The sequence below is a fragment of the Schistocerca americana genome, chromosome 6 (assembly GCF_021461395.2).
Source record: "Schistocerca americana isolate TAMUIC-IGC-003095 chromosome 6, iqSchAmer2.1, whole genome shotgun sequence".
NCBI lineage: Eukaryota > Metazoa > Arthropoda > Insecta > Orthoptera > Acrididae > Schistocerca > Schistocerca americana.
The window spans coordinates 605,737,428-605,764,657 of record NC_060124.1 but is presented as its reverse complement, the minus strand read 5'-3'; the positions used below and the strand labels follow the sequence as shown (position 1 = coordinate 605,764,657).

Here is a 27,230-nt window from a genome sequence, read left to right as displayed (position 1 = left end):
TCCAAAATACACCGGAAGCAGTCTATAACAGCATGCAGATTGATTCCGTATTCCTTAACTTGCAGAAGGCAAGTGACAGTTCTGTGCTACCATCTAATCAACGAAATAACGAAAGAAGTGTTACAGGGTAGACTTTTCACCTTTCTCCTCATGTAACCCCCCCACCCGACCCGAACTGACCCCGTGCGTGTGTGTGTGTGTGTGTGTGTGTGTGTGTGTGTGTGTGTGTGTGTGTGTGTGTTTCAATTTAGTCTGCAATGACACACACACACACACACACATTTATTCTAATTATTATTACCAGTGACCATTCCTCAACTATGGAAATGTGTTAGCACATTGAACCAGATCATCCCCACAATTACAGTGGCAAAGTGGACCAAAACATAGTTCACGTTTACTCAAGAAAATGACAGTTCACACTTATCACTGCACAATAATACTTTATTGGAGAAGTTAACACTTCAGTAGTTCAATTAATCCAGTCCAAAATGAGTTTAATTGAGACCAACAATTACTAGTTTTGATGACAATAAGATACCATACCCTTGATAATCATAAAGCAATGTGTAGCCACAAACTGACAATTTTGGGTGAGATCAAACTACTTATAGGATGGTGTAAAGGGCATAAGAACATACATTTCTTGTATTATACTTTGAAAATTTGCTGTGTTAGATTTCACTGTTTTGAGTGAACTGCAAGAACTAATGTGATTCTGGCTTACAGAAAATGTTGCTGGTCAAAAATTTAGAACAATACATGCACACTACTCTTCTTAAGGAATGTGAATCCCCTTGTTTCTAAGTATGAATGCCATATTGAAAATCATGGTGTATTACATTAAAATAAGAATTAGTGAGTTAATTCAAAAATGGCTCTGAGCACTATGGGACTCAACTGCTGAGGTCATTAGTCCCCTAGAACTTAGAACTAGTTAAACCTAACTAACCTAAGGACATCACAAACATCCATGCCCGAGGCAGGATTCGAACCTGCGACCATAGCGGTCTTGCGGTTCCAGACTGCAGCGCCTTTAACCGCACGGCCACTTCGGCCGGCAGTGAGTTAATTAATCAATGCTGTAAGTTATTGTGCAGAAAAATTAAAATAACAAACAAATAGTAAAAATTTGGAATTTCACAGTGGTTACAATGAAATCTACAATGGAAAATTGGGCTGTTTGTAAACTTAAATGATAATTATCCCTTCAGTTAGTTTGACAATTTAAAGAACTTTCATGTAAAGTTGGAATGCTTGGCTTTCTTTTGGCGTGTATAATCTTATAGAATTATGCCAGTTAGTTCACAAAGTCTTCCACATATCTTGTTGTAGTGTTAACTTTAATTAAGCAAACTATTAATTAATCTGATCTATATCCAATCTAATGGTACCAGTGGAATCAGAATCTGAATAATAAATTCAAGCAAAATTTAGTCTAAATAAGAAATGGAGATTATTAAGCAAGTGTCAATAGATAAATGGTTGGAAAATAAGAATTAGCAAAAACATTTGGCTAATTATGTGGTCAGAAAGCAAGAGGTCTGGCACTTTGTGCAGGGATTTGCAGTTTTGTTTAGTTTTGCTTTAGGGTGCAAAAACAACTGGGATCATGTGTGTCCAAGTTGAAACTATAGAACACATAGACAGAGGAGTTAAAACTACTATACGTCAATACCAATTGAAGTGAGAGAAGACAGCTAAAACAGGGATGTGGAGAAAGGGCTACAAAAGACACCATTATAGAAACAGTGGTCCAGAACTGAAAATTAAATGGCCTTTGCCATATTTCTACGATGGAGACAAAAGTACAATGCGGTCAACAGCCAAAGCGTCTTTTCTAAAATGGCTGATAACTCAGGCGGCAAACCCAAGTGGGAAAATAAATGATTAAAAAATGGGCGTTCCATCAGCAAGTGGTGGACAGTTAAAACTTGGATGCAATGTGTACTAAATGGTGGGTTAGTGACCCTCAACAAATGACGATGGCTAAAAAGGCAGTGCCCAATATGCAACCGAGTTAAAATGACGACCTCACAGTGGGAGGGCTGAGAGGAGGTCATCCAAACTGCAGGGAGAGGCTTAAGAATCCAGAGCTGATTCCCATGAGGGGAGTACCAATGGCAATGCCAAAGTGAGAACACCTCCCGACAGACAGCAACACAGAGATCATCAGAAGGATTATAGGAACTAATGGGCTGGGGTATGAGGACTGCAGCCTTGGCAGCAGCATCAGCAGCCTCATTTCCTGGCGGACTGACATGACCAGGAACCCACAAACATCACAGTGGCTACATTGAGAGTGAGCAAATGACAGTTTTCGTGGACCAGTTTCACTAAGGGATAGACGGCGTACAGTGCACACATACTTTCAAGGTGCTGAGAGAGTCTGAGCAGAGGACACAGTTGGAAAGTCACGTTGCTGGATGCATTCCGTGGCCTGATACAGGGTGAAGAGCTCTGCTGTAAATACTGAGCAGTGTGCCGGAAGCTGATATCGAAAAATGTTGGCGCCAATGACAAAGGCAGGATTTGCAGTTGACCCTGAACATAAAAAAATGTAGTGTGTCTTGCAGGAAAAGGCAGAAATACCAATTATTGTATTATTATATGATTACAGAACAGTCACTGGAAGACATTACATTCATACAATATCTAGGATTAAGTGTGCATAACAATTTGAAGAGGAATAACCATGTACAACTGTTAAGGTACATGACAGACAGATTCATTGGAAGAATCCTCAGAAGTGTACTTAAATGATGAAGGAGGTAGCTTACAAAAATCCTCATTTGATTACACTTTAATATTACTTGTCAGTCTTAGTTCCTTACCATACAGGATTCATGGAGAAAAGAGAAGATCAAAATAAGGCCAGAGCATTTCATTACACATTCATTTAGTTAGTATGTAGGCAATGAGGAGAATCCCAGCTAACTCCTCTGGCAGATGTGGCAAGATTTTCTATGTGATGGTGTGGTTTACTGATACATTTCTGTGAGAGTGGGTTCTTAAAGAGGGGCAACAAACACATTGCTTCCACCTACATCTGCCTTGTGGAATGACTATTAAGGTAAAAATATATTCCTGCTCACACTGAGCTTTATCAACAATCCTTCTTCCCACAAAAACATTCTTAATTGGAACAGGAAAATAGGAAAGTGGTACACAAAGTATGCTCCAACACATACCACAAGGTATCTTGCAGAGTATAGATGTACACACAGATGTAAAATTAAATATAAGGACCCTGTACTAAGTTTCATTTACACCAATTAATATTTTGGAGACTATAGTTACAAATAAATCTTTAATGCACTCATTGGAAGCATGGCTCCAATTTTTAATTTTTGGATTTGACAACATTAGTGTAGAGAAGTGGGAGGGAGAAGGATAGGCGGTGGATGTGCTTCCTATTGCCACCCTTTTCCTCCACTAGGACAGAATGTGTGTACCCTGTCTGTATGTCTAGTGTTATCCAATATGAAAGTGTATGAACATTCTCTAAATTTCCTAGGAAATTTTCTAAATGTTTGCAGGTATGCAACTGAGATGGAGCATGGGTGCCAGCCCAGTATTCACTTAGTCAAATGTGGGAAACTATTTACAAACCATATCCAGACTGGCTAGTAGATGAGGTGACATCATTAATCCACCTGGTGAATTTTATCCTGGTGTTGACATGCTTACTCTTATAACAGAAGTAGTGTGCTATCATGCACAGCTACTCAGTTGGGTCTTTGCCAGAGCCACCTGTGATCAGCATTATCTTCTCATGGTCTTTCACTAGGGAGAATTATGGCAGATATACTCAAATGTACTAGCTGTCTTACAATCACCCTTGTGCCTCAAACTATCAAGATGATAAAATGTAGAAGCAGTTTATTGAACCCTCCAGATTAAATTCAAACGAGTTGAAACCTGAGAAGTGTAAAAATGGTACACAAATGTGAACAGCAATCAGTTAGCTGATAACTCAAGGGTATTATAATTATTGTCCCAAATACTCATAATAGAAAGGCCTGTGGCATGGTCAACTGATTGAGCTCTTACATGGGACCTCTTGTGTATAACCTAAAATGAAGATATTTTGACTCAATACCCCGCTGATTTTGAGAAAAACTATCTGAACAGTCCTCAGAAGGCCCGACAGTTCTGTCTGACTGCAGTGTCATCCTCAGCTGATAGGCATCACTGGATGCGGGTATGGAGAGGCACGAGGTCAGCACACCACTCTCCTGGCCGTTTTCAGTTTTTGTGATCAAAGGCACTGTTTCTTGATCAAGTAGCTCCTCACTTGGCCTTACAAGGGTGGAGTGCACCTGATTTGCCAACAGCACTCAGCAGATCTGTGTGGTCACCCAGTTGAATGCTAGCCAAGCCTGACAGCACTTCAGTGATCTGGTGGAAACTGGTGTTACCACTGTGGCAATGCCATTCACAGTTTTGACAAAGCTGAACTTTAAATTTATAACACTCAACTCAAAATCCACAGGATAAAGATGACTGAAAACTGAGCATTTTCATCATATATAGGGTCCACAACCACATATTTTAATAGAAATCAAAATACCTTTGAGCCTTTCATTTCAGATTGTACACAAGTGACCTGCCAAATACGAGCTAATTCGGTTGGCTATGCCTGAAGCCTTCCCCTTGTCAATCTCATCAAATGTTCATTACATACCTTTCAGGCCTTTAAAATAATACTAGGTATTCACAGAATGGCTACAGTTACATGCATGCTGCTAACTGAGATGTTTTAGTAATGACAGACCATGTCATACATATCACTCAAAATTTATGACAAAAGAAACATTACACTGAGAACACCCACTATCAGTTTACTAAATATACATTTGACAAAGTCAGCAAAGATGTGACTGATTAAAGGCAAAATTAATTCAAAACAAATCGAAATTTCTTTTGACTGTGTCACCTACTTCGCAAATTAATATTTATTTAGAATCTCTCAACATATGCTGTTTGAATTAATAACGCAACTTACTATTGTCAGCAAACTACCATATCTTTCCAAATTTTAAACTATTATCAGGACACCGGCAAATGTGTGTAGCAAAAACAGTGCACAATCTCTGATTTTAAATAATTTTTCTGTGTGTGCAAACTTGGCTAAGAATTATCTTTCACAGCTCAACTACAGTCTTATGAGATTTACCATTAATGTACTAATGTGACTATCGATACGCAAGAGGCAAAATGCTCTATGTGATCACATACAAATAATGTCCTCGAGTCACATATCAATCCCTTATACCAATATCTATAAAAACTAACTGCTGATATTATGTGTAGTAAACAATTTTTGCTGGAAGCAGAGATCAGAATTACAGAAGTATTTAATACTGATTGATGCTGCAGCTTTTGATTAGCTAAGAGGACTGGGACTGCCACACACTATATAATTCTAATTTATGGCTTATTTAAGGGCAGTCAAATGAAAACAAGAAAAATGTACAAAAAGAGTAAATTTTTTGTTATTGCAAATGTAATCACTGTCACTGTTAATACATTTATCCCACTGTGAGACAAGACTGTTAATGGCTTCACAGGCAAGTGTTTGCAGCTGCCTACAGAACCTCAGCTGTATGCAGGAGTGTACACAGTCATCTGAAGCAAATCGATGGTCAGCAGCTTCTTTGTTACAGGCTTCAAAAATATGGAAATCTCATAGGAAGAGGATGGGACTGTGTGGAGGATGTGTAAGGGCTTCCCAGTGAAACTTCTAAATGTGGGTGCCCACATGCTGCCAAGAATGTTTTGACTTTACTGCAGAAGTTTCACTCTGGAGCCCTTACACATCCTCCATAGAATCTCCGTGTCCATTCTTTCGGTGCCCCGAAGAAAGGTGTTTGTGGCCATTAATTTGCTTTGGACAAAAAGGTAGGCATCCACAAACATTTTTCCATGAAGGAATTGACTGTCTTGCCTCACAGCAGGATAAATGTGTTAACAGTTATGGTGATTACTTTTGAAAGAACAAACAATCCATTTATTTTTTTCCCATGTATTTTGTTTCTGTTTGACTTCCCATTACACTTTCAAATTAAGTTATGAAAAATGATAGAGTCTATAAAATTAAAACTATATAGTGCATTAATTAATAGTACCAATTACTACTCTGAAATGAGCATAGTCTTCTTCTAGAAAAAAGTGCATATTTTGCTCAGAAAGTACTGGCATGTTTTAGAGTGACTATGTTTTCAGTCCACATGCATAGTAACACCCTAGCTGAAATGTCAGATAGTGAGGTGAAATTCATTCACCATAGGAACTTACATCAATTGGTGTCACTTCAGTTGAACTCTCTTTGGAATCCTGTGGCCAGGAGTGAGCACTGTCATTTGTTTGTGGCCCTGTGACACCTCCAGTGTAGAGAGGTGTCACTGTATTAGTTGCAGCAGTTGGTGACCATGGATTTTTATGCTCATCCTTGTTTGCATTTTCTTGATATATGTTCGGGCCAGGGTAGTTCTGGTTCGGGCCAGGGTAGTTCTGGTTCGGGCCAGGGTAGTTCTGGTTCGGGCCAGGGTAGTTCTGGTTCGGGCCAGGGTAGTTCTGGTTCGGGCCAGGGTAGTTCTGGTTCGGGCCAGGGTAGTTCTGGTTCGGGCCAGGGTAGTTCTGGTTCGGGCCAGGGTAGTTCTGGTTCGGGCCAGGGTAGTTCTGGTTCGGGCCAGGGTAGTTCTGGTTCGGGCCAGGGTAGTTCTGGTTCGGGCCAGGGTAGTTCTGGTTCGGGCCAGGGTAGTTCTGGTTCGGGCCAGGGTAGTTCTGGTTCGGGCCAGGGTAGTTCTGGTTCGGGCCAGGGTAGTTCTGGTTCGGGCCAGGGTAGTTCTGGTTCGGGCCAGGGTAGTTCTGGTTCGGGCCAGGGTAGTTCTGGTTCGGGCCAGGGTAGTTCTGGTTCGGGCCAGGGTAGTTCTGGTTCGGGCCAGGGTAGTTCTGGTTCGGGCCAGGGTAGTTCTGGTTCGGGCCAGGGTAGTTCTGGTTCGGGCCAGGGTAGTTCTGGTTCGGGCCAGGGTAGTTCTGGTTCGGGCCAGGGTAGTTCTGGTTCGGGCCAGGGTAGTTCTGGTTCGGGCCAGGGATTTTGTACTTCCACCTAAAAGACTGTGGATTACTACTAGTGACATGTGGGTTCCCACTGTTGATGTTAGACCCATGTAAGTTGTTACCATTGTAAAAGTTCCCAGAATTTGTGTCTGGGTATCCATTATAACTGTACAAGGCTCCACCAGAGTTTGGTACATTTTCAGCAGAGTTCTGAGGGCCATTTTTGCTATCAAACTGCTTATCATTTTTCTGAGGAAATTTTCCAGGGGTCAGGGGGTTCGGGTGAACTGTAGAATGTGTGCCTTGAAGGAAGGGGTTCCAGCCATAGAAGACTTGGTTACGCTGATCAGTTAATGGGTTGCCTTGATGACTAAATGGCAGATACTGTGAGAGCCACTGCAGTGAAGGTGTATTTGGATTTATTCCCAGAGCGTTAAAGAAATGTGCGTATATTCCTGGAGTACCATAGTTGGGTATATTCTCTCTTGAGCTTACTGCATGTCTTTTATGTCTACCAGAGCCATAAAGACTACTCCCATGATATGTACTGTCAGATAGGTTGTGAATGTCAGTTTTCAATTTGACAGAATCATCGTCATTTTCCTGTAGATGGTTCCTAACGAACGGATGTTCTGCTGGCACTGCTTCAGTGTAACTGGTATTGTGCAGAAGAGAACCCTGAAAAACCACAGGCAAATAGTAGTTTTTATGCTTCCACACCAATTATTTAATTCTGAGAGTGTACCATTGGTATAGAAAAATATGTATGAATTATTAAAATTACAGCACAGTGTCATGCTACTGAAACATTCATCATATGATTATGCTAGAGACAATGATGATTATGCTGGTAGTAATTATTTGGAAAACTGAATTTCAGAAATTTTAGCATGAAAGGGCACAATATAAAGCACAAAAAAATTTGTTTGCTGCAAGAAGACATATCTTAGCACAGCAGTGAATGACAGACATGTGCTACACTGCATAGAGATTAATATATTCCAGTTAATGATTTTAAATACTGATGGTGGACACATGGCATTCATTTGGTGAGAATGTCTGCAACTTTCTTATTGCCTGGTACAACCTTAATGTCTAGATTTCTGCCTTGAATTTTTTCAGGAATATAGTGCATGAAAACATCAATATGTTTATGTCTCATGAAATTCAGGTTTTTTAGCCAGTTCCATGCCATGGGCATTATCAACAAGACGAGCAGGAACAGAAGTGAAATTTCTTCATAGATCTTTGATAGCCATATTCCTATTCTTGGCACTCCACTGGCAGTCACATGTTCTGACTCTATTGTTGACAGTTATATGCACTGTTTCCACTCAGTAGCCTAGGTAACTGCTGCTCCAATAAATCTTGCAACCACTTCACTGAGTGTCAAGTTGCTGTTTCACTAACAATCAGCATCAGTATACATCAGTATACATTTCAGCCTTCTGTTTGTCTGGCTAGCATTGTACTTCACACTCAATGACAATGACCTTTTTATATACTTCAGAATCCTTTTTACCAAAGACTAGTGATTTAATTGAGGATTCTCTAAAAATTTTTATGCATAACTCACTCCTAATGGTCCATCAAGACCTTGTACTATCAAGCCAAATGAGACGACCAATTGCTTTTTAGTTTGGAGTTAACTGGTTTATCATGGTTCAACTCACATAGCTGTAGATATTGCTCAACTGGAACTGACACAGGATTTGCTTCTGTCACATTAAATGGCTGAAGAATGTCTTTAGTATAACTTTCTCTACTAAACTCTATAGGTCCATTCTCATGATATATTAATATTTAAGAAATATCCTACTACCTCAACTTTAATCTTGCACTCTTCTTGAACATCCCTTAGGAATACTTCAGGATCTTTCATACTTGCAGATATTAATCCATTGTCAACATACAGAACTACCGTCAACCTGTCACTGCAGTCTTCTTGATAGACCAGGTAGCTAAGGGTATGCCTAAGTTTCTATGGGCACCAGTGATGACCACAGCCATCTGTTTGTTAAATAGAAATGGTAAGAGACATGTGAGTGACAAAACACCCTATGAGGTATTCTGTTGGTGTTTGCCATTGCTGTCCACATAAACTTAGACCTTTAGCTAGCAATATGGTTTGAGCTAGTTCCACAACAGTTCTGTTGGTATGCTCAGCACATCCATTTTTCTCTGTGGTATAAGGATTTGTGATGATGAGTTGTGAGTTGTATAACACATATATGATTTATTGTCATCTAATCTTTAACTCCAGTATCATCAAATTCTAACTCGCCATTACAGTGAAATGTTTTTTGTGAATGATCCAAAGATCCTTCACAGTGCTCACCATTTATGCAATCTTCTCTGGAGTCTCAGCCCTCTGCTTGAAAAAATATGCTATGCATAATCTTGAAAAATCACAAGTAAAGCAGAAAAATATTCATCTCCACCAAGTGATCTATACTCCATACGTCCACATTTCTCCAGGTTGTGTGGCACACTACTATTGTGACTGAAAACTGCTGCAATGCTACTTCACTGTAACAGAAGACTGACAATATTCCTCACCAAAGCCTTCAGCACCACATTGTTTCAAGAATTGTTGGATATGACATTTGTTCATATGACCTAAGTGTTCATGCCAAATTTGCAGGTATTCCTTTCATGCAAGATTTACTCCAGGGTTACAAGAACGAATTTTTTTTACTTGAATAATCATCTTCAATAAGTTTCCATTGAATATGCTACATGCTTTACTATGCCCTTGTTTTGGAACTCACTTGTCTTTTAATAAATAGAAGTAATCTATTGTCCATAGCAGATGATACAGGAAAAAGATTTTTTCTCCCATCTGCAGTACACAAAACAATATCCATATAGCATAAATTCCATTCTACATAAAAAAACTTTCAAAATACATAGGCAGCCCCTTTTCCTAGTGTTTTCATTTCCAAATCATTGCTCATGCAGAGCTGAAGTGGTTTTGCAAATTTAGTAAACTACGTATACCACTCAATTTTCTTATAAAATGTGATATGTTGCTCCACAACCAGTGATCCATGAGTCCTCTATCAATTCTGAACTCCTTACTTCAGCAATGAAAGCCTTTTTATTCAGCTAACTTTTATTTTGGTTATGGACTTTTTTTTTACAGTTCTGTACTTCTTTTAATATGGCCAGGTATACCACAACTAAAACATTTCACTCCTTTTTGTCTACCCCCTTTTCATAATTATTTGATGAAGTAACATTCCTGCTAGTGGTACCATCTGCATTTTTCATTTCTTAAGGTTTTTTTTTTTTGTAGCAAAGAGTGCAACTCACTCATCTCATTCCTCTCAATGATAAGCAAGATGACTCATTAGATGGTAACGTGTCCATTAAATGTTTTAGTGTCTTGATTTTCAGACCTTGTCCACCATGACTGCCTTAGACTTTCATAGCTGTCAGGCAGTATGTCAAGTAGTCATGCCATTAATGTTTTATCAGGTTTCAAACTGAGTTGCTGCATTCAAAGAACTAAGTTATCAAAATGATCAAGCTGTGTCACCCTCTCATTGCCTGGTCGCCAGGGAAAATGGAATTCTGGCTCAAAGAGTGTGCAGATTGCTTTGTTTTCTGTTCAAACATGGCATGTAGCTTGTCACTCACTCACTCACACACTACCAGCAATGCCATGACAATTCCGGCAATGATATGACTTGCTACACAATCAACCTTGTCCCAAGCTCTTAGCACAGCATTAAACACACCTATTTCTCAAGACACAAATGAATTAATGACATTAGCTGCCAATGGGCATTGATTTCAATCAATCGGTAAAGTTGAGAATTTGTTCTGGACCGGAATTTGAACCATGGTCTCCCACTTACCAGGCAGATGTACTGACCACTGCACCATCCAGACACAATGGTAATTGCAACTGCATGGGCTATCCTAGTACGACTCCTGTCAGACCCAAATTCTCAACTTAACCACACACTATTGATGTAGGACCACTGACTTATTTTCATTACACGTGGCATTTTGCCCATTCCTGTACGAGTTAAAACATGGTGTGGCATCTGTAATGAAGCAAACGCAATGCGGTGAAGAGACGCTCCAGAGACCATTTTGAGTCAGCAGCCACCATGAACCAAGACACAGAGGAATTAAAAACATCAGCTGCCCATGTGCATTTATTTAACTTTCCCCATTGATTTAAATCAGTGGCCACTGGCAACTAATGTCATTAAAATGGTCTCTTCTTTCAGACATGTTCAAAAGAACAGATACCACATCTATAGCATCTGTTTACGTTTATGTCATATACACTGGCAAAGCCACTGGTTTTTGTATATGCTTTTAATGTGCCATCTGACACACCTAATAAGTGTCTTTCTGAAAACTTCCATATGGTCTGATTTTCAGTCCCACTCATTTTCTCAATACCACAGGAATCTAATGCAGCCTCATGGTACCCAAATTTACAGCTGTAAAAATTCAACATGAGAATGTGCAGTAATTTTTCACTTGTTCACAACACAAACTGAAGGCATTGCACAACACATGCTAAAGCATTTCTGGCCTCACATAATGCAAAGTTACATCATCCACTTTCTTGAACCACAGACTGGGCCCATGACCTATTGCAGGGGGGGAAAAAAAAGACAAAACAAAGCACAGACACGATACGGTTTTAGGTTAGTAACAAAACACACTTATGTTACACTGCATAGAGATTAACATTAAATATTTAATTTCAACAGAGTTAACACTATCTCATTACAGCTTCTTTCACTGATTATTTCCGTGTTACATTAGTAAAATAATTAAAGTAAGTGTAGATACAAATCTTATTTGATGTTATACCATGAACTGAACAGCTTGCTGCGAATTTGATGGCAGAACTGTACCTGCAGCTCTGGCAGAAATCTTAACGTTTCATGTGTGCATGCTGAACACTAATATTTTCTGTAAAGCTGAGAAAGCCCATATTTTCTACTGAATGTTACCTTTGATTTGAATTCTTTGATTTATTAAATTTTTTGTGCATGATGCAAATTTCTAACTCAATCTGATAATGCAGTATACAAGTTTAAATTACTGTCCAAGTTGTTTGGTAACCAAATGGCTCTGAGCACTATGGGACTTAACATCTATGGCCATCAGTCCCCTAGAACTTAGAACTACTTAAACCTAACTAACCTAAGGACATCACACAACACCCAGTCATCACAAGACAGAGAAAATTCTTGACCCCACCGGGAATCAAACCCAGGAACCCGGGGTTTGGTAACCTTTCATTCTTTAGTCTGCCAAACTAATTGCTAGCACATGATTCTCATTGCAGACTCATCCTTTTTTTCCATTATATTTATGTTGACAGTAGTAAGTTAGGAACCTGAATGTGTTCGTGAGGCAACTATATCCCCTTCTATCCCAAATGTGTTCGAAGTCCAAGAATTTAATAATTGCAGATGATTTTAATGTAAATTTTCTAAATGAGATCAACAGGAAAGTAGATTTAGAGCATCTACTTGAGTCTTTTAAACAGATGACTCTAGTAGATTTTCTGACTGTGGTTAATAATAACTGTGAATCTCTGACAATTGACTTATCTAAATCGAGAGTAATCTCTATCAGGGTATGTCCAATTTTAAGTGCCCTTACTGATCACGACAGGAGTTTTCTACACTCACTGACATCAGTCTGTGCATTCTTGGAAATCTTTTGGAATAGTAAGTGAGGATACAACTATAGTCTGCATGAGAGACTAAAGTATAGTTTTCAGTGAAACAGATGTAAATAAAAAGTATTATAATTCTTAAATGAATTAATGTGTCTCTTTGAAGCTACCTTTCCCAATAAATAATTACAAAGAGCCCTATAATCACTGACAAGAAAACATTGGTCACTGCAGGAATAAAAACATTCTGCAGAACAAAGGGTTTGCTATACAGACATCTCAAAACTGGTAATGACCCAAGAAACAGCAACACTACAGACTTTACTGTAGCACTTTAAAGAAATCTAAGAGTATGTGCATTAATATAAACTGAAACGTCAGAAACACAACAAAAACCAATTTAGACTGTGCTAAAGAGGGAAAACTGACACAAAAAAAAAAAAACATGAAACACATCACAAGTAGAAATTAAATAATCTTAAATGGTTGCAGAAATAATGAAATATTTTCTGACAGCAGCAGAGAAGGTGAGCTGTAAAGGAACTGTGGATGAAACAATGGACCTTCACAAATTGTCAACCATATCAAAAGCCACAATAGCCTCAACAATGGTCAGTTTTGGTTGCATTCTGGTTTTTGTACTGACCAAGGAATATTCTCTTTTAATAATGAAACCTATAATGGAAAAAATTTCTCTAGTAGGTATTTTTGTGGTATCTTGAAAGCTTTCTACTGTGTAAACCATCAAATTTTTTACAATAGGAGAGAGTAATGGTTTAGGCAGATTAAAGAAATAAATAAATAAACAATGATATGAATTAATAGAGGGAAACATTCCACATGGGAAAAATATACCTAAAAACAAAGATGATGTGACTTACCAAACGAAAGCGCTGGCACGTTGATAGACACGCAAACAAACACAAACACACACACAAAATTCAAGCTTTCGCAACAAACTGTTGCCTCATCAGGAAAGAGGGAAGGAGAGGGAAGGACGAAAGGATGTGGGTTTTAAGGGAGAGGGTAAGGAGTCATTCCAATCCTGGGAGCGGAAAGACTTACCTTAGGGGGGAAAAAGGACAGGTATACACTCGCACACACACTCATATCCATCCGCACATACACAGACACAAGCTTGTGTCTGTGTATAGCATTCCTGCAAGGTTCGCAGGAGAGCTTCTGTAAAGTTTGGAAGGTAGGATACGAGGTACTGGCAGAAGTAAAGCTGTGAGTACCGGGCGTGAGTCGTGCTTCGGTAGCTCAGTTGGTAGAGCAATTGCCCGCGAAAGGCAAAGATCCCGAGTTCGAGTCTCGGTTGGGCACACAGTTTTAATCTGCCAGGAAGTTTCATATTCTGTCTTTTTAACACATGCATTATGCCATCAAACTTTCACAGGTAAGCAATGTTTCCAGACATTACTAGCATCCTATTGTTTTTCCATAGCAAAAATGTGCCCACAACACAACAAAAATAATAATACAGCATCTATTAAGTACATGTGTAAAACTGGTGTGACAATTTACCACTGATTGGCAAGCCTGTTTAGAATGAAGAATGCCAAGCAGCTAGCTCCAACACCATCTGTTGGTCACTATTAAAACTTCTTACCTTCACCGTATAATGAAAAACTTCTAATATTATATACTTGCATGAATGTATCTCCTTTACGGTGAATAAAATAAATTTTTAAAAAATGGCACTTAGCACATTTAGAACATTAGGTCTTCAATTACTAGTAAGCAAAACATGAATGAAAAAAAAAAAATTGTAGTTACAATTTATGCTGTACTTACACGGCAGGTATCTACTTGTGGCTCACCACCAGCACATATAAAGCTCCCATGGAGTTCAAAGTAGCGTCCAAGTCTTGTCATGCGTAGCTCATTTTCACAGTGATCACGGGAAACTACTGGCAGCTCCACTTTCTTCATTGTAGTCTGGACAATCTCAGCATCTTAAAACAATAAATGAAAACTTAAGTTATATCTCAACAAAATCCTCTCCCATAGACGTGAAGGAAAATGTTTTTAGATTGTAATGTACATTGCAGGTCAAAGAACTAGAATGATGTTAACAAAACAGTAGAATAATGTATATTGATTTTTTTGTTTTGGTGACTGGAAATATTTTCACCACATACTAAAGATAACTAAATAAGCAATGTGAAGATTCTGTATCACATTTCTACTTATGTACCAGTTCCTAGTATTGGTAAATACTTCATGAGCATGCTGGTGATGGGGAAGGAAGAGTGGGGAGGAGTGAGTGCTGCAGGTAGGGCTGACTGAGGGTGGGCTGTGGGCTTTCAGTGCAAAGGGAAAGGAGAAAGTCAAAGTGTCAAAACCATGGGTTAGAATTGCCCTAATTTGCAGTGCATGATGAATTCTATAAGAATATTCATATTTTTTCATTGCAAATAGTAGAAATAAGTTATTTCTAAATGTGTAAATTGTTCTTTGTTTCATGTCCTCAGTAGCTGTGTTGTAGACATCCCACTTTTCACATGTTAATATTTATCCAACTTACAGTCAGTAGATTAAGGAGAAATGGTGTAATGCTTTCTGTTGTAGCCTCTACCATTTGGTTATTACAAAAATAAAGATGTCCTGATTATTCCTACAATTACCTGTTCTGATAAGTAAAACCTCATTCAGAATTTACTTTCTATTATCCACTCTTTCCCCATATCTATAGACATTCATGTGCAATATTTCCCCTTCTGGGAACACCATATTTCCCCTTCTGGGAACATCTTTGACTTGTGGCTAATAACAGTTTCTATTTTGAGAAAGATGTCATTTGGATGACTAATTACCAGGAGATGATGTGCCCCATCCAGTTGCAATACATCGAAGGCCTGTGAAATCTACTGAAGGGGGAGGCACACAAATAACTTCAACATTCATTGCTTCATCAAAATGTTTATCCAGCACTAGGAGTGCTATGTCATTGAAGAGTGTCTTCTCTTCAAATTGAGGATGTCTTATTATTTTTATCACCCTGCGCTCCTGGTGTGGTAAAGGTTCCGTTGCTGCTGTTAAGTCCCATATTCCAGCTCTGACTTTTATATCTGATGGAATCAACCTGAAATCAGGAGCAATATTTTGTTACTAAAATTTATCACAAAGTAACGTACCCTCTTTAATAGTGAAACAGAATTATTACTCGGAAACACAGCCCCTTACCTTTTAACGCAGTGTGCAGCAGTGAGAGCAACTTGTGGGTGCAGAAGTGAAGCTCCACATTTGAAGACAAAGGCGGGTGGTTTTCCATCCCCTGGGAATACAGCTACTTGGACAACCAGCATCCACGGGAACTCTGCAAATGTTGTGCTGTTGTCTGTCGCTGGTGATAGCCCACGCCTCACTCCGCAACCAGACTTGACAGGTCCCACAGGAACTTGGATGGGAGGCTTTGGAGTCGGTGTCACAGGTCCAGGCTCCACATACGGTGGTGTTGACGGCGTCGGTGGTGTAGTAGGAGTTTGACTTCCTGTGGTTTTCCGAGGTGGCTCCTGGCAGCAGTGTTGTACTCCAGGGCACATTTCAACTTTTGGTGTGTTTATTCTAAAAAGAGAAAAAGTAATGGTTAACTATTGTTTTAGTATCATCTGGGAATAAACTGACACTTTATTTGTGGAAAAATTCTATCTACTTTAATGACTGTATAGAAAGAAGATTTTCTTAGATACTAGGAGGACACAGTAATCAAATCTCTGGCATCATCTGTCAACTGCCAACTATGATAGTGTTATCCACTAGTGGTAACAAGTCTGGAGTGAATAAAGCTATCAGAGCTATGTCAGTGATGTATCTCAATTCTGTCAAATTAATGGATGATGACCTCGGTCATTGTATTTCTCAAGATGTAAAAATTCTAACTGAGGAAACATCTAGCATCCACATATAAATTTTACATCTACAAATAACAAGACATAACAATTTATCGTTATATGAAATTTGACTATGACAGATTTAATATTAGTTAAGGCCAATGGTAGTTTTTCAAACAATGTAAAGCCCATGACTAAATAACAACAGTATTATGAAAAGCATAGATTACTTCTCAAGCACATAGACAAGCACAGTGAAAAGACTGCTATTCATTTAACCTTCTAGCCAAAAGTCCTTGTTCCAAAATATAAACTGATTTGTGCTTGTGTGGATGGGTGTGTGTTTTCTATTTCAAAAGAATGCCTTCCAGCCAAAAGTTTAATGGTATAGCAGTCTTTTCATTGTGGCTGTTTACAACTCAATGTCTCTTACACCGTACCCTTTTTAAAATATTTCCTTCATTGGTAGAATACTAGCGAAGTGCAATCAATGTAGAAAGGATAAGCGTTACAGAACATTCATGTGACCCACCTTAGAATATTTCTCATAAAAATGGGATCCATAATAAATTGGACTAACAAGGGATATTTAATGTACTCAAAGAAGAGGAACACAAATTGCTACAGATTTGTTTGACTCCTGGGAGATAGTATCTTCACTATCTCTTCTTGTATGACTGCTGCAGATATACTATCTAAAAAAGATGGTACTGCGGCTCTTCTTAAGCATGTTTTTCACTGTATCAAATCTTAAGATTATACTGTCACTATAAAATATTCTGTTATCTACATATGTTTGTAGGGTTTCACAGCCAGTGTCACTTTGGAAAAATAATTTTGGGTATTGAGCCACATCATTATAAACTACCTAAAGAACTAGACTGCTGACATTTAAACCAGTTTTCTGTGGTCCTCGTCAAAAGAGTGCCTCTTTCTTAAGAGGAATGCAGTGAATCAGTCAAAACGGTGGCAATTTAGTTGCTTTAGTAGTTTATAATTATGTGGCCCAATACACAAAATTATTTTATTTAAAATGCTGTCACCTTCTCTTCCCATTCCAGCATATCGCAAGCCCTACAAATGAGATGTGAAAGGATTTGTTACTGTTTCAATTGTCACACACAACTCCAAAAGTAGAGCAAAGGTGTACTCTATCTTTCACTCTCAGTATGGTGTACACTTATTACCATGTTTACAACAACTTGCAACATTTATTTCAGGAGTAAACAGTTCATTATGAATCCATATCAAATCACAATTGTTGAATTTCTCAGTCGTTTCCTGATGTCCAAACTGCGATTTCTTTTTAAATGCTGTGTGTGCTAGGGGAGCTTTTGAAGAAAACTTTAAGTCTGAACATTTTAGATTTGGCTCCAGTGTGACTTTAGTACTGTACATGAACTGAACATTTTAGTCTATTGTAACCATTCTCTCTATTTTCACTACCAGTTTCAATGGTTTAAACTTCCACTGGGTGGATTTATGTCACTTAATAAGACACGTGTGTTTACTTTTGGGTAAACTGTGGCACTGGATTCAGTGGTCACACTTTTGCTTGTCATATTTACACCACGTACTATTTGCATGCATAGCACACAGATATGGCAATATTGCTATATCCATAAATGCACTAAAACTTCTGTAACTAATGTACTGTAAACATCAGTGTTTACATTATTAAATTACAGTATTAATTTAGCTGCTTTGAACAGCAGATTAATAAACACAATTGCTTGGAAACTTTTGCTTTATCTGCACTTTTTGACTGTAGCTGCATTGGCACAGAACACAGTTTCATACCACACTGGGAGAGAAAGTATGTCAAATAAACCACCACCCTGGCCTCCAGATCAGCACACAGAGAGACTGTCAAGTGGAAAACATTCTAGATTGCGTTTCATGATTAGTTTCTCTTCTTGATCACAGAAACAAAAAGCAATGTAATTTTTTTAACCTCTCTGTGGACATTTGCACAGATTAATGATATGAGAGGGGTTATCAGAAGTAAAGAGGAAGGAAGTACCAACTGAAGATTAACATTTTATCAGTTGCATAAGTTCACAACAACTAATACAAATGACAATTTCAGATACATGTGTAAGTTTTATAACATTTTTGTGTGTCAGCAAGGCAAAATGCATGTTTACTCTCTGTAAACAGACCAAATGCTGTAGACATCCTACACTCACAGCGAACTCAGTTGTAGACAGTCACAGTGTTAATCACTTCTGTCACCATAGCAACAAACATTTGGTGCCTCACATAGCAGAGAGATTGTCAGTCAAATGTTGTTCCAAATGGTATGTAAAAGTCAACCACACAAAAAGCAAGAGGTGTGATGTCAGTACATTTTGATCACACTCATTTTTCTAATGGCTAAGACATGAGAAATCTTGCTTTCAGAATTTGGTCACCCAGTGGACTTCCGACACGCCACTATCATTAGTACTGAGGATACCTCTGCTCTGAGTGAACTGCTGGCTCCAGGCCAATTGACTGTGGGGTGACATGTTAAAGAAAGGGCCATTGGCAACTATTCCAAACTGTAATATCAGACAGACAGATCACAGTGCAGCACATGACACTCACTATTCGTTCTGACCAGCAACTACCAGTGAGCAGCTGTACTGTCCAGAGATACAGCCTCTTTGTAGTGTACAGTGGACACCAATCAACGAATATAGTTTTGGCCACAGTTTTCCTTTAGACACTGATGAGCACAGTTACAGCAACACTGCTGGTGCATGCTTTGAGCTGTATAAATGGTTTCCTGGACTGATGAGTCTGAGTACATTGGTAAATATCAATAAATGAGTGGATATAAGACCATATGATGTGCTATGTATACCAAAATCGTCTCAGTGGCTAAAAATGTGGGACACACTGATGGTATGCATCCATTTGTTCACCAAAAGCACCCTGAAAACAGTCTGGATCTTCAGCAAGTTAACTCACAGCAGAAGAAGATGCTTGTGTGACCTCTCTTATCACATTATCTCAGTTTTCTTGAGAAGACCTGGGGTGCTATCAAGCAAGATGAGTGCTCCCTTCAGATCCAGTGTCAGTCACTAAGGTGTGAGCAGTGGATTAGTGGTCACAAATCTGAAGAACTCCAAATCCCATTCAGCCCACACACACAACATGTCATAGCTGCCAGGACAAATGGAGTTTGCATACACAATAATGAATAAGCACGTGTAATTCAGTTGCACAGGAATGTACCGTCATCACCACTGAGTGATATGGCATGGTGTCAAATCACTTTACTTTTGTTTGGGAGGATGGTGGTTTAATCTCCACCTGGCCATCCAGGCTTAGAGCTCACATAGTCACTGGAACCAAATACTGAGAGGGTTGTTTTGAGATATGGTCTATTCCTTTACTTGTCTTTCTCCAGCCAGGTCATGTTATCTTTGTCTAATGACTTTTCTCTTTCTAGTCACTTGCTACAGCAACTGAAGCAAACAGTGTACCATTTCAGTTTATTAACATTACTTGCATTTCACAAATTGTGTTCTTAGCTTTTTCTATGCTATCAATGACTGAATGCTTAAATACAGTAATCTGATAGACTAGATGTGTTGCACATTCAGTTTTTCACCTTTTTGTTCAGTAACAAATTTCTTATTCTTTGAAGTATGTACCATATTTTTAAGGAATAAATATAGATCTATTTTGTATTCCACTATCGGATTTTCTTATGTCAACTACAACTGGTTACTATGACACCAATTTGGAAGTCAAAACTGTCTTTTTTCTGGCTCACTACTCATCAGTGTGCACTGTCAATGTACTTTATTTCAAAGTGTCTGTAATATCTCTGCAGATGTAGCTGAGACTTCCCAGGTGAACGTTATTTAAACTGGAATGCCAGGGGTGGAACCTGACCTCCACCCAGAGCAACTTTAAGTCCCTCCTGGGTATCAAACATGGTGGTATATAACTCCTCTCCCCAACTGGCAGCCAGCTGAACTACAGCAATAAGGGATTCAGATGAGAGTAAACAAATCACTCTTAGAGATATTCAGATAGGATCTGCACAACTGTCAGTAGGGTTCCACAGCTGCAGCAAGGCCACAAGATTTATTTGTGGGTCATGGGGGTCAGGCTGGTGTGATCGATAATGTGGCAGCACAAGGAGGTGGATTCACCAGAAGACCAAAGTCCTAGACTATTTCATAATCTGAAAGTTATTGGCTGCAGCTGTGGCACTCCGTTTTCTATTCCAGGCAAGAGTGTCAATGGTACAATGTTGGTCTCGTGTGGTATTCTGATATCTTTGTTTCTCTGAATGGAAGGTAATCTGATGAAGGATGTTTGAGTTTGTGACAGTGAGAGGATTGGAGAAGGTAATCAAATGTCTGAGCTGATTGACTTTAACCAAGCCAATACTGAATGTTTTAACTGAGGCCACTTTTCTGGAAGTAAAGAGAAGGTGTTGATTTGAATGCTTCAGATTGCTATGCATTTGTATAGTGTAATTGAGTAATTGGTGGTGTCTGATCCATAAAGTAGGAGTATCTGTCATTACTTGGAGGCTGTCTGTCTTGTCCAGAATGCATCATTTTCAAGCTGACCCCACATTGGCAGTTCAAGTCTACAAGTCCCAATGCTGATAGTGCTTCTGATCCATTGGCCACACTTTCACACCCTGATTTTAATAAAATTAGAGCTGTGTGGGGGTAGTTAGATGGTGGAATGATCAGCAAATCATGATCTGTTACTGAGGAAAAGGAATGAAGTTTTAATTTTCACATCTGCTTAAAGTATTATATGAGTGGCAATGAACTTCACTTTACGTAAGATACAAATACTAAGAACAGTTAGGTCACAAGCACATGAAGCATTTCATTATGCAGTTATTGTTCTGTGTGTAGATGAGCAGTCCTACATTGGCACCAATGTATGACCCAAGTTTCTCCAGGTAAACTGGAAAGCACATGGATGTACCTCATATCCTGATTTCCTTGTAATGTCATAGTCGGCACTTTGGGACCCTTAATGCTGGGAGAACTATGGCAGTTGCAGAAGTCAACATATAAGGATGGTGAGACTATAGATCCAACTTCCTGTAAGACCATTGGTCACTACTGAGAAGAGGTTTGTACACAGGATAGGAATTAATGATTTGTACTCTTAAAGATCGCTGGAACAGAAATTTTGTATCACAGACATCATAGTGAACCTTCTGTTCAATAACAGGACAAAAGCTTGGGCTACACAGCATAAATTTGAGGAGACTTATGTCACTGCTGAGTAAGTTGCTAGAATAACTTGTCACTTGCTATTCAAAACTCCTTATTAACTGATGCATTTTGGGCACAGACCATGACCAAAATATCATATTCTGATAATGGGCTGTGCTTGAAATGAATCAATAAACATTAATTTTTGAATAGCAATTGACCAGTTATACAACAACTTGTTTACCAGTAGTAAAAGTCTCCTCAAGTTTACATCACTGTACAGGCCTCTTGTGTGACTGTGTTGCACCTTGTGTACACAGCGTAAGGTGGATGCCCAGAAAGGATTCGTGTGCTGTATCATAGTGAGTAGGGGGCAACCATTATTCAGCACAAGGAGTGCGAGATTTGAAAACACTTGTTCTAATAATTTCCCATGGTTACCAGTCTTAGAACTACCCCTTGAAGTGTTATGGACATTAAAATAACGCTGTAAAAGAAAAGTCAGAGATACCCAGGAGACCACGATGATCTGATGGTATGATGGTATGTCATGTCTCCCTCTGGAAGTAGGTGCTGCAAAGGTCAGTGCTGCAAAGGTCAAATTCTGTGTTTGTTCAAATGCATTCTGTGACCACTTCTATCTTGGCTTTAATAGGTCACCAGAGGTGGTCTCAAGAGCCATTGCAAACAGACACAAGGGACTCCCACAGGGTCAATTCAGTTCTTGTAACAGGCTCAATAATAATGTACAGTAGATGAATGTGTTGTACATCATCTCGTTTTGCTTTGCAAGCCACTGAGTGAATTGGGAGCAAGTGCTTCAGTTCAACAAGGGGAGCAGTTCCACTGGTTTGTGTTTGCATGTGAGACCAATAGCATTGCTAATGGGATGGAATAGTCAATTGCGATTCCATTTGAGTTAGTACCATCTGTTTGTTGCCCTCTAATTGCATGATTTTGATCATGATGGAAGGGGGAAGGAGATCCAGGATAGTGGTGGGGGTCTACTATCACCGTTGGTTTCATTGTCTTTATTCTTTTCAAAAACGTCCTTGTGGGATTTGGATTCAGTAGGAGAGTACCCATGCACAATACTGACACAGATGAGGAGTTGGCTGTTCTCTTGTGGTTTGGGCAGAAGGGAGCAGCCTCCTGCTGGTAGACAACAGGAGATTTGAATAGAGGTCACCATCACATAGGGCTTGGTGGTGGGATGTTTGTTTTGTTTTAGGGCACAAAAACAACTGAGGCCCTAAGTGCCCATGTCAGAACTTTTAGAACAATATTACAGAAAATAAGTTAAAAACTATTACACTTTAAGCCCAATCAAGGGAAGGAAAGAGAGGTAACAACAAGGACTTTTCTCTTTGAGAGAGACAATGAAGATCCCAAACTAAATATTAAATGTCCTTCACTAATTGCTGCAATGGATAAAAAGTAAAATGCGGCTGACAGCCCGTGCATCATTAGCTGAAACAGCCAATAGCTCAGACAGCAAACATACACTAGAATGTAAGTGGTTAAAAAAAGGGCATTTTGTCAGGAAATGGTGAACTGTCAAAGATTGCTGACAGTGAACACACAGTGGTAAGCCTAGCTAAAATGATTTCCTCATGGCCAGAGAGCAAAGGGATGATCAGCCAAGTCACTGGGTTTAATTCGCCAGAGCTTGTTCCCATGAACACAAAACGAGTAGTAATGCCGAAGTGACACTACCCATCGACAGATGGCAACACAGAACACTGGTAGGAATGGAAGAGCTAGTGGGCGAAGGTAGGAGAAATGCAGCCTTGGCAGCAGTGTCAGCAGCCTCATTTCCCATCAGACTGATGTGACGAGAAACCCTCACGAACATTACAGTGGCTCAGCCAACAGCAAGCAAGTGGAAGCTTTTTGGATCCATTGCACTAAGGGTTGGACTGTGTACAGCACTCCTTGGCTCTGAAGGGCATGGAAAGAATCTGAACATATGACAATTAAAAAGCCAATATCCCCAGATGTATGGTGTGGCCTGATAGGCTGTAAATACTGGGCAGTGTTCTGTATGCCGATACCAAAAATTATCTGTGCCAGTGACAAAGGCACACCTGACACCAAAGTCAGTCTTCCAGCCATCAGTGTACACAAAGGTAATATTGCTCATTGTGGGTGAAGGTTGAGAAACTTATGGCAATAGATCAAATCCGGAATAGTTTCCTTAGGAAGGGAATGAAGTCCAAGGAGAACATGGGCCACTGCATGAAGCCAAGGTGGTGAAGGATTCGTACCAATTGGGATGTAGCAGATAGCATCAAGTTAAGCTGCTGGAGAAATAGTCAAAAGCAGCAAACTCCAAAGATGGACAGACTTCCAGATCCACAAATGAAGCACCCATAGTCTTGTTTCGAATGGACAAGTTATCGGTAAAAATGGAGGAGGGTGGTCCGATCCACTCCCCATGAAGTACTGCTTAGGAGACACAGAATACTAAAGGACTGGGTACTGCAATGACACTGTGCACCCACCTGTTTTTAATGAATGCAGTTCATCATCGTAGGAAGACAGTTAAAAATGTGGAGAGCATATCTCTGTGCACAAATTGTATTGTGACATACCTCAGTCCACCAAGGGACTCCGACATGGCATGGTGAAGATGAAGTGAGAGGTATGGAATTTCTGTGGTGGTAAGGATAACAATTTTAATTTATTCTATCTGATAATCACAACTGGGGAAACGATGTTTGTCCAAGATTGCCAGGTAGCAGTAAAATCTCTAGGCGGCCTTAGAAAGCTGCCAATTGGGTTTATATGTAGGTGAGGTAGCCATCAGCTAATGGATAGCACACAGGAAATGGGTACTCGAGTCTATGTCTGAGAGAATGGACCATTCAAGACAATGGGTAAGGTGGGCAGTGCTAAATGAGAGGTCAAATGGGAGTAGGTATGTGTGGAGTCCGAAAGAAATGCGAGTGCTCTAGTGTTAAGACAAATGAAGTTGAGTTGATCGAGAAGGTCGGCCAAGAGGGCACCTCTGACAGGTTCTCAAAGAGCCCCAAAGGGGATGGTGTGCATTAAAGTCACTGAGCAGCAAAAAGGTGTGAGGGAGTTCACCAATAAGGTGCAAAAAAGAAAAAGTTAAGTGAAGTGAGGAAGGAAAATGCAGACTGAAATAGCTTCCCACTGAGTGTTCAGTGAGATCCTGTATGAGCAACACGACTCCCCCATGAGCTGGAATGCCATCCTTGGGGGGTGAGGAAGGTCAAAGTGAACTGGAAGGAAATCTGAGAAGTCAAAGTGGTCCTAAGGATGTAGTTTTTTTTTTCTTTTCTTTTGGAGGCAGAAAACAAGTGAGAATGGCAATTCCAAGTGCAGCTGGAATGCATCCTTGTTGGATCTAATACTGCGAACCTACCATTGGAGGAGAGCAATGACAGGAAATGAGGATGAGGGAGCAAGGGAAGGGTAATCACTCTGGTGACTGCCAAGTAGCAGCCTTTGAAGACTCACTGCTACAGGTTGCACAAGCTGGAGGATCCTGTTCCACAAGATTTACAGAGGCATCAGCATTCTCTCTGGGTTGGCCTGCCAAGTTCAGAACAGACACATGATACGCACTGCACACTGGTGAGATGGAGATCAGCCAGGTAGGGTGGCGACATCACTGAAGAGGATCTCTGAGTCAGGGAAGGAGAAGACCATTTGTATTTGATCTCAAAGAGCCTTTGCAGTTAGCAGATGAGGACTCAGATGTTTGTTGGCTGGAGGGACGTAATAAGTCTTCATGGGAGTGTTGTCCTTGTCAGCCTGCTGGTTGTGAAGCAGTTGATTTCACCACTGGGGGGAAGAGTGGTGGTAGCTTATTAAGCAGCTGCAAGGTGAGGAGATGTGGACACAACCACGTTACTGGGCAATAAACTGCAGTGCTGAATCTGAGGCCAGAGGTCTGTGTGGCCACGTCCTCCATGGAGCGAGGTATAACAAGAGTTGTATGGTAAGTGCCAGATGGTAAAATGCAGAGCTTTTGACTAGCCAACAACTTGCAAGCGACAGCCTGGTCATTGAGATACACAGGACATTCGAAGTATGATGCAGCATGGTTGTCAGTACAGTTGATACAGTGGGGAGAAGGAAGTGGGTAATTGCCCTCTTGAGCATCCCTACCACAAGTCACACATTTGGATGTGTTTTGAGAGAACATGTGAGTTTGGTTGTAACACTGATAATGGTAGCAATGCATCAGATTTTGAATCTTGATCTTTGACAGAAGCACTACTCTACCAAATGTGAGAAATAGAGTACGTCTAGGCATAAAGATTGCACCAATCTGATGAACTGCAGTGACACCCTGATCAGAGAGGTAAGTTTTAATTTGTCCCTTGGTCAGACTATCGAGCAGCCATGTGAAAATAGCAGCATGCAAAGTATTCAGCTTTCAATAGGCCTTGACACAAACAGGATAGCCATGGAGGAATGAAGCAGCAAGCAGTTATTGGGTTTGAAAATCACAATTGGTCTCCAGAAGCAAAACCCCATTATGTAAACTAGAGTAGGATTTCACAGGCACCAACACCTTTCTGAATAATAAAAGGATTAACCATAGCAAAGGACCTTCAGTGTGTGATACTCCAATGAACCGAGGTGCAAATGGAAGTTTTTTGAATCTTTCGCCACATTCTATTTATGTTTAGTAGACATAGACAGAGGGTGATTCATTGCGATCAAATCCCCCACGATTGGCAGCATCTCAGTAATGCACTTGTACCAAATGCTCCCCCCCCCCCCCACCCCCCCAGTGGTGGGCTCACTTGTCTTAGACGACTGTTCACATCTCATGTCACACCTCCCGCTCTCCTGACAGAGGGACCAACCAACAATTTGGGAAGGTAACAGCTCAGGCAATCATCCTTCCCTGGGCCTGGCCTGTACTGGGGGGGGGGGGGGGGGGGGGGGATTACATTTTAAACCTACCTGTCGACCCGGGGCTGACAATTACATGTTACCCAGTCACCTATTATGTGTCAAACAGTTGTATTGTACCAGCCTTTAAGAGCACACAGGGAGGAAAAAGAAAAAAAGAGGAACCTCAAACGCTGAAGCGGAGGAAGGGTAGGAGACGGAGAACAGAGAGAGAAAGAAATAATAGTTGAGGGGTTGTTCTGATGTCAGGCTATTAAAACCTCGGAACACATTCCCAAAAATATCCCAGACATGTTCCCCCAAAGAAGGACAAAAATGAATAGCATGAGGATAGACATGTAGCATGGAAAGGGAAGAGGTGCTGCAAAGGCTGGGACCCCACAGTAGACAAGCACGAACTCACCAAACGCTGGTGAGCCCCATGAGAAGGGGGGAGGGGGCTTCGGATGATTCCTTTCTCTCTCACACACATTACCAAATAAACTGAAGTGACTACCTGGGCTCATTGATGATGAATAACTGGTAATATTCATCCTTGTGGTAGATAATTAAATGGCTATTTTTTGGGAGTAGCTTCTTGTCCTCTGG

The 27,230-nt window shown here is 40.1% G+C and overlaps 1 protein-coding gene across 1 annotated transcript in view; it reads right to left on the bottom strand.

The window, feature by feature from the left end:
* The window catches only part of LOC124619661, an 86,881-nt gene that overhangs the window by 4,081 nt on the left and 55,570 nt on the right, over positions 1-27,230 (bottom strand). Inside the window, exons 2-5 of the mRNA XM_047146191.1 lie at positions 15,914-16,294; positions 15,544-15,812; positions 14,522-14,682; positions 6,301-7,743 (exon numbers count right to left, since the gene is read on the bottom strand). Coding sequence (XP_047002147.1) covers positions 6,301-7,743; positions 14,522-14,682; positions 15,544-15,812; positions 15,914-16,294 — 2,254 coding nt within the window. The remainder of the gene's footprint in view (positions 1-6,300; positions 7,744-14,521; positions 14,683-15,543; positions 15,813-15,913; positions 16,295-27,230) is intronic.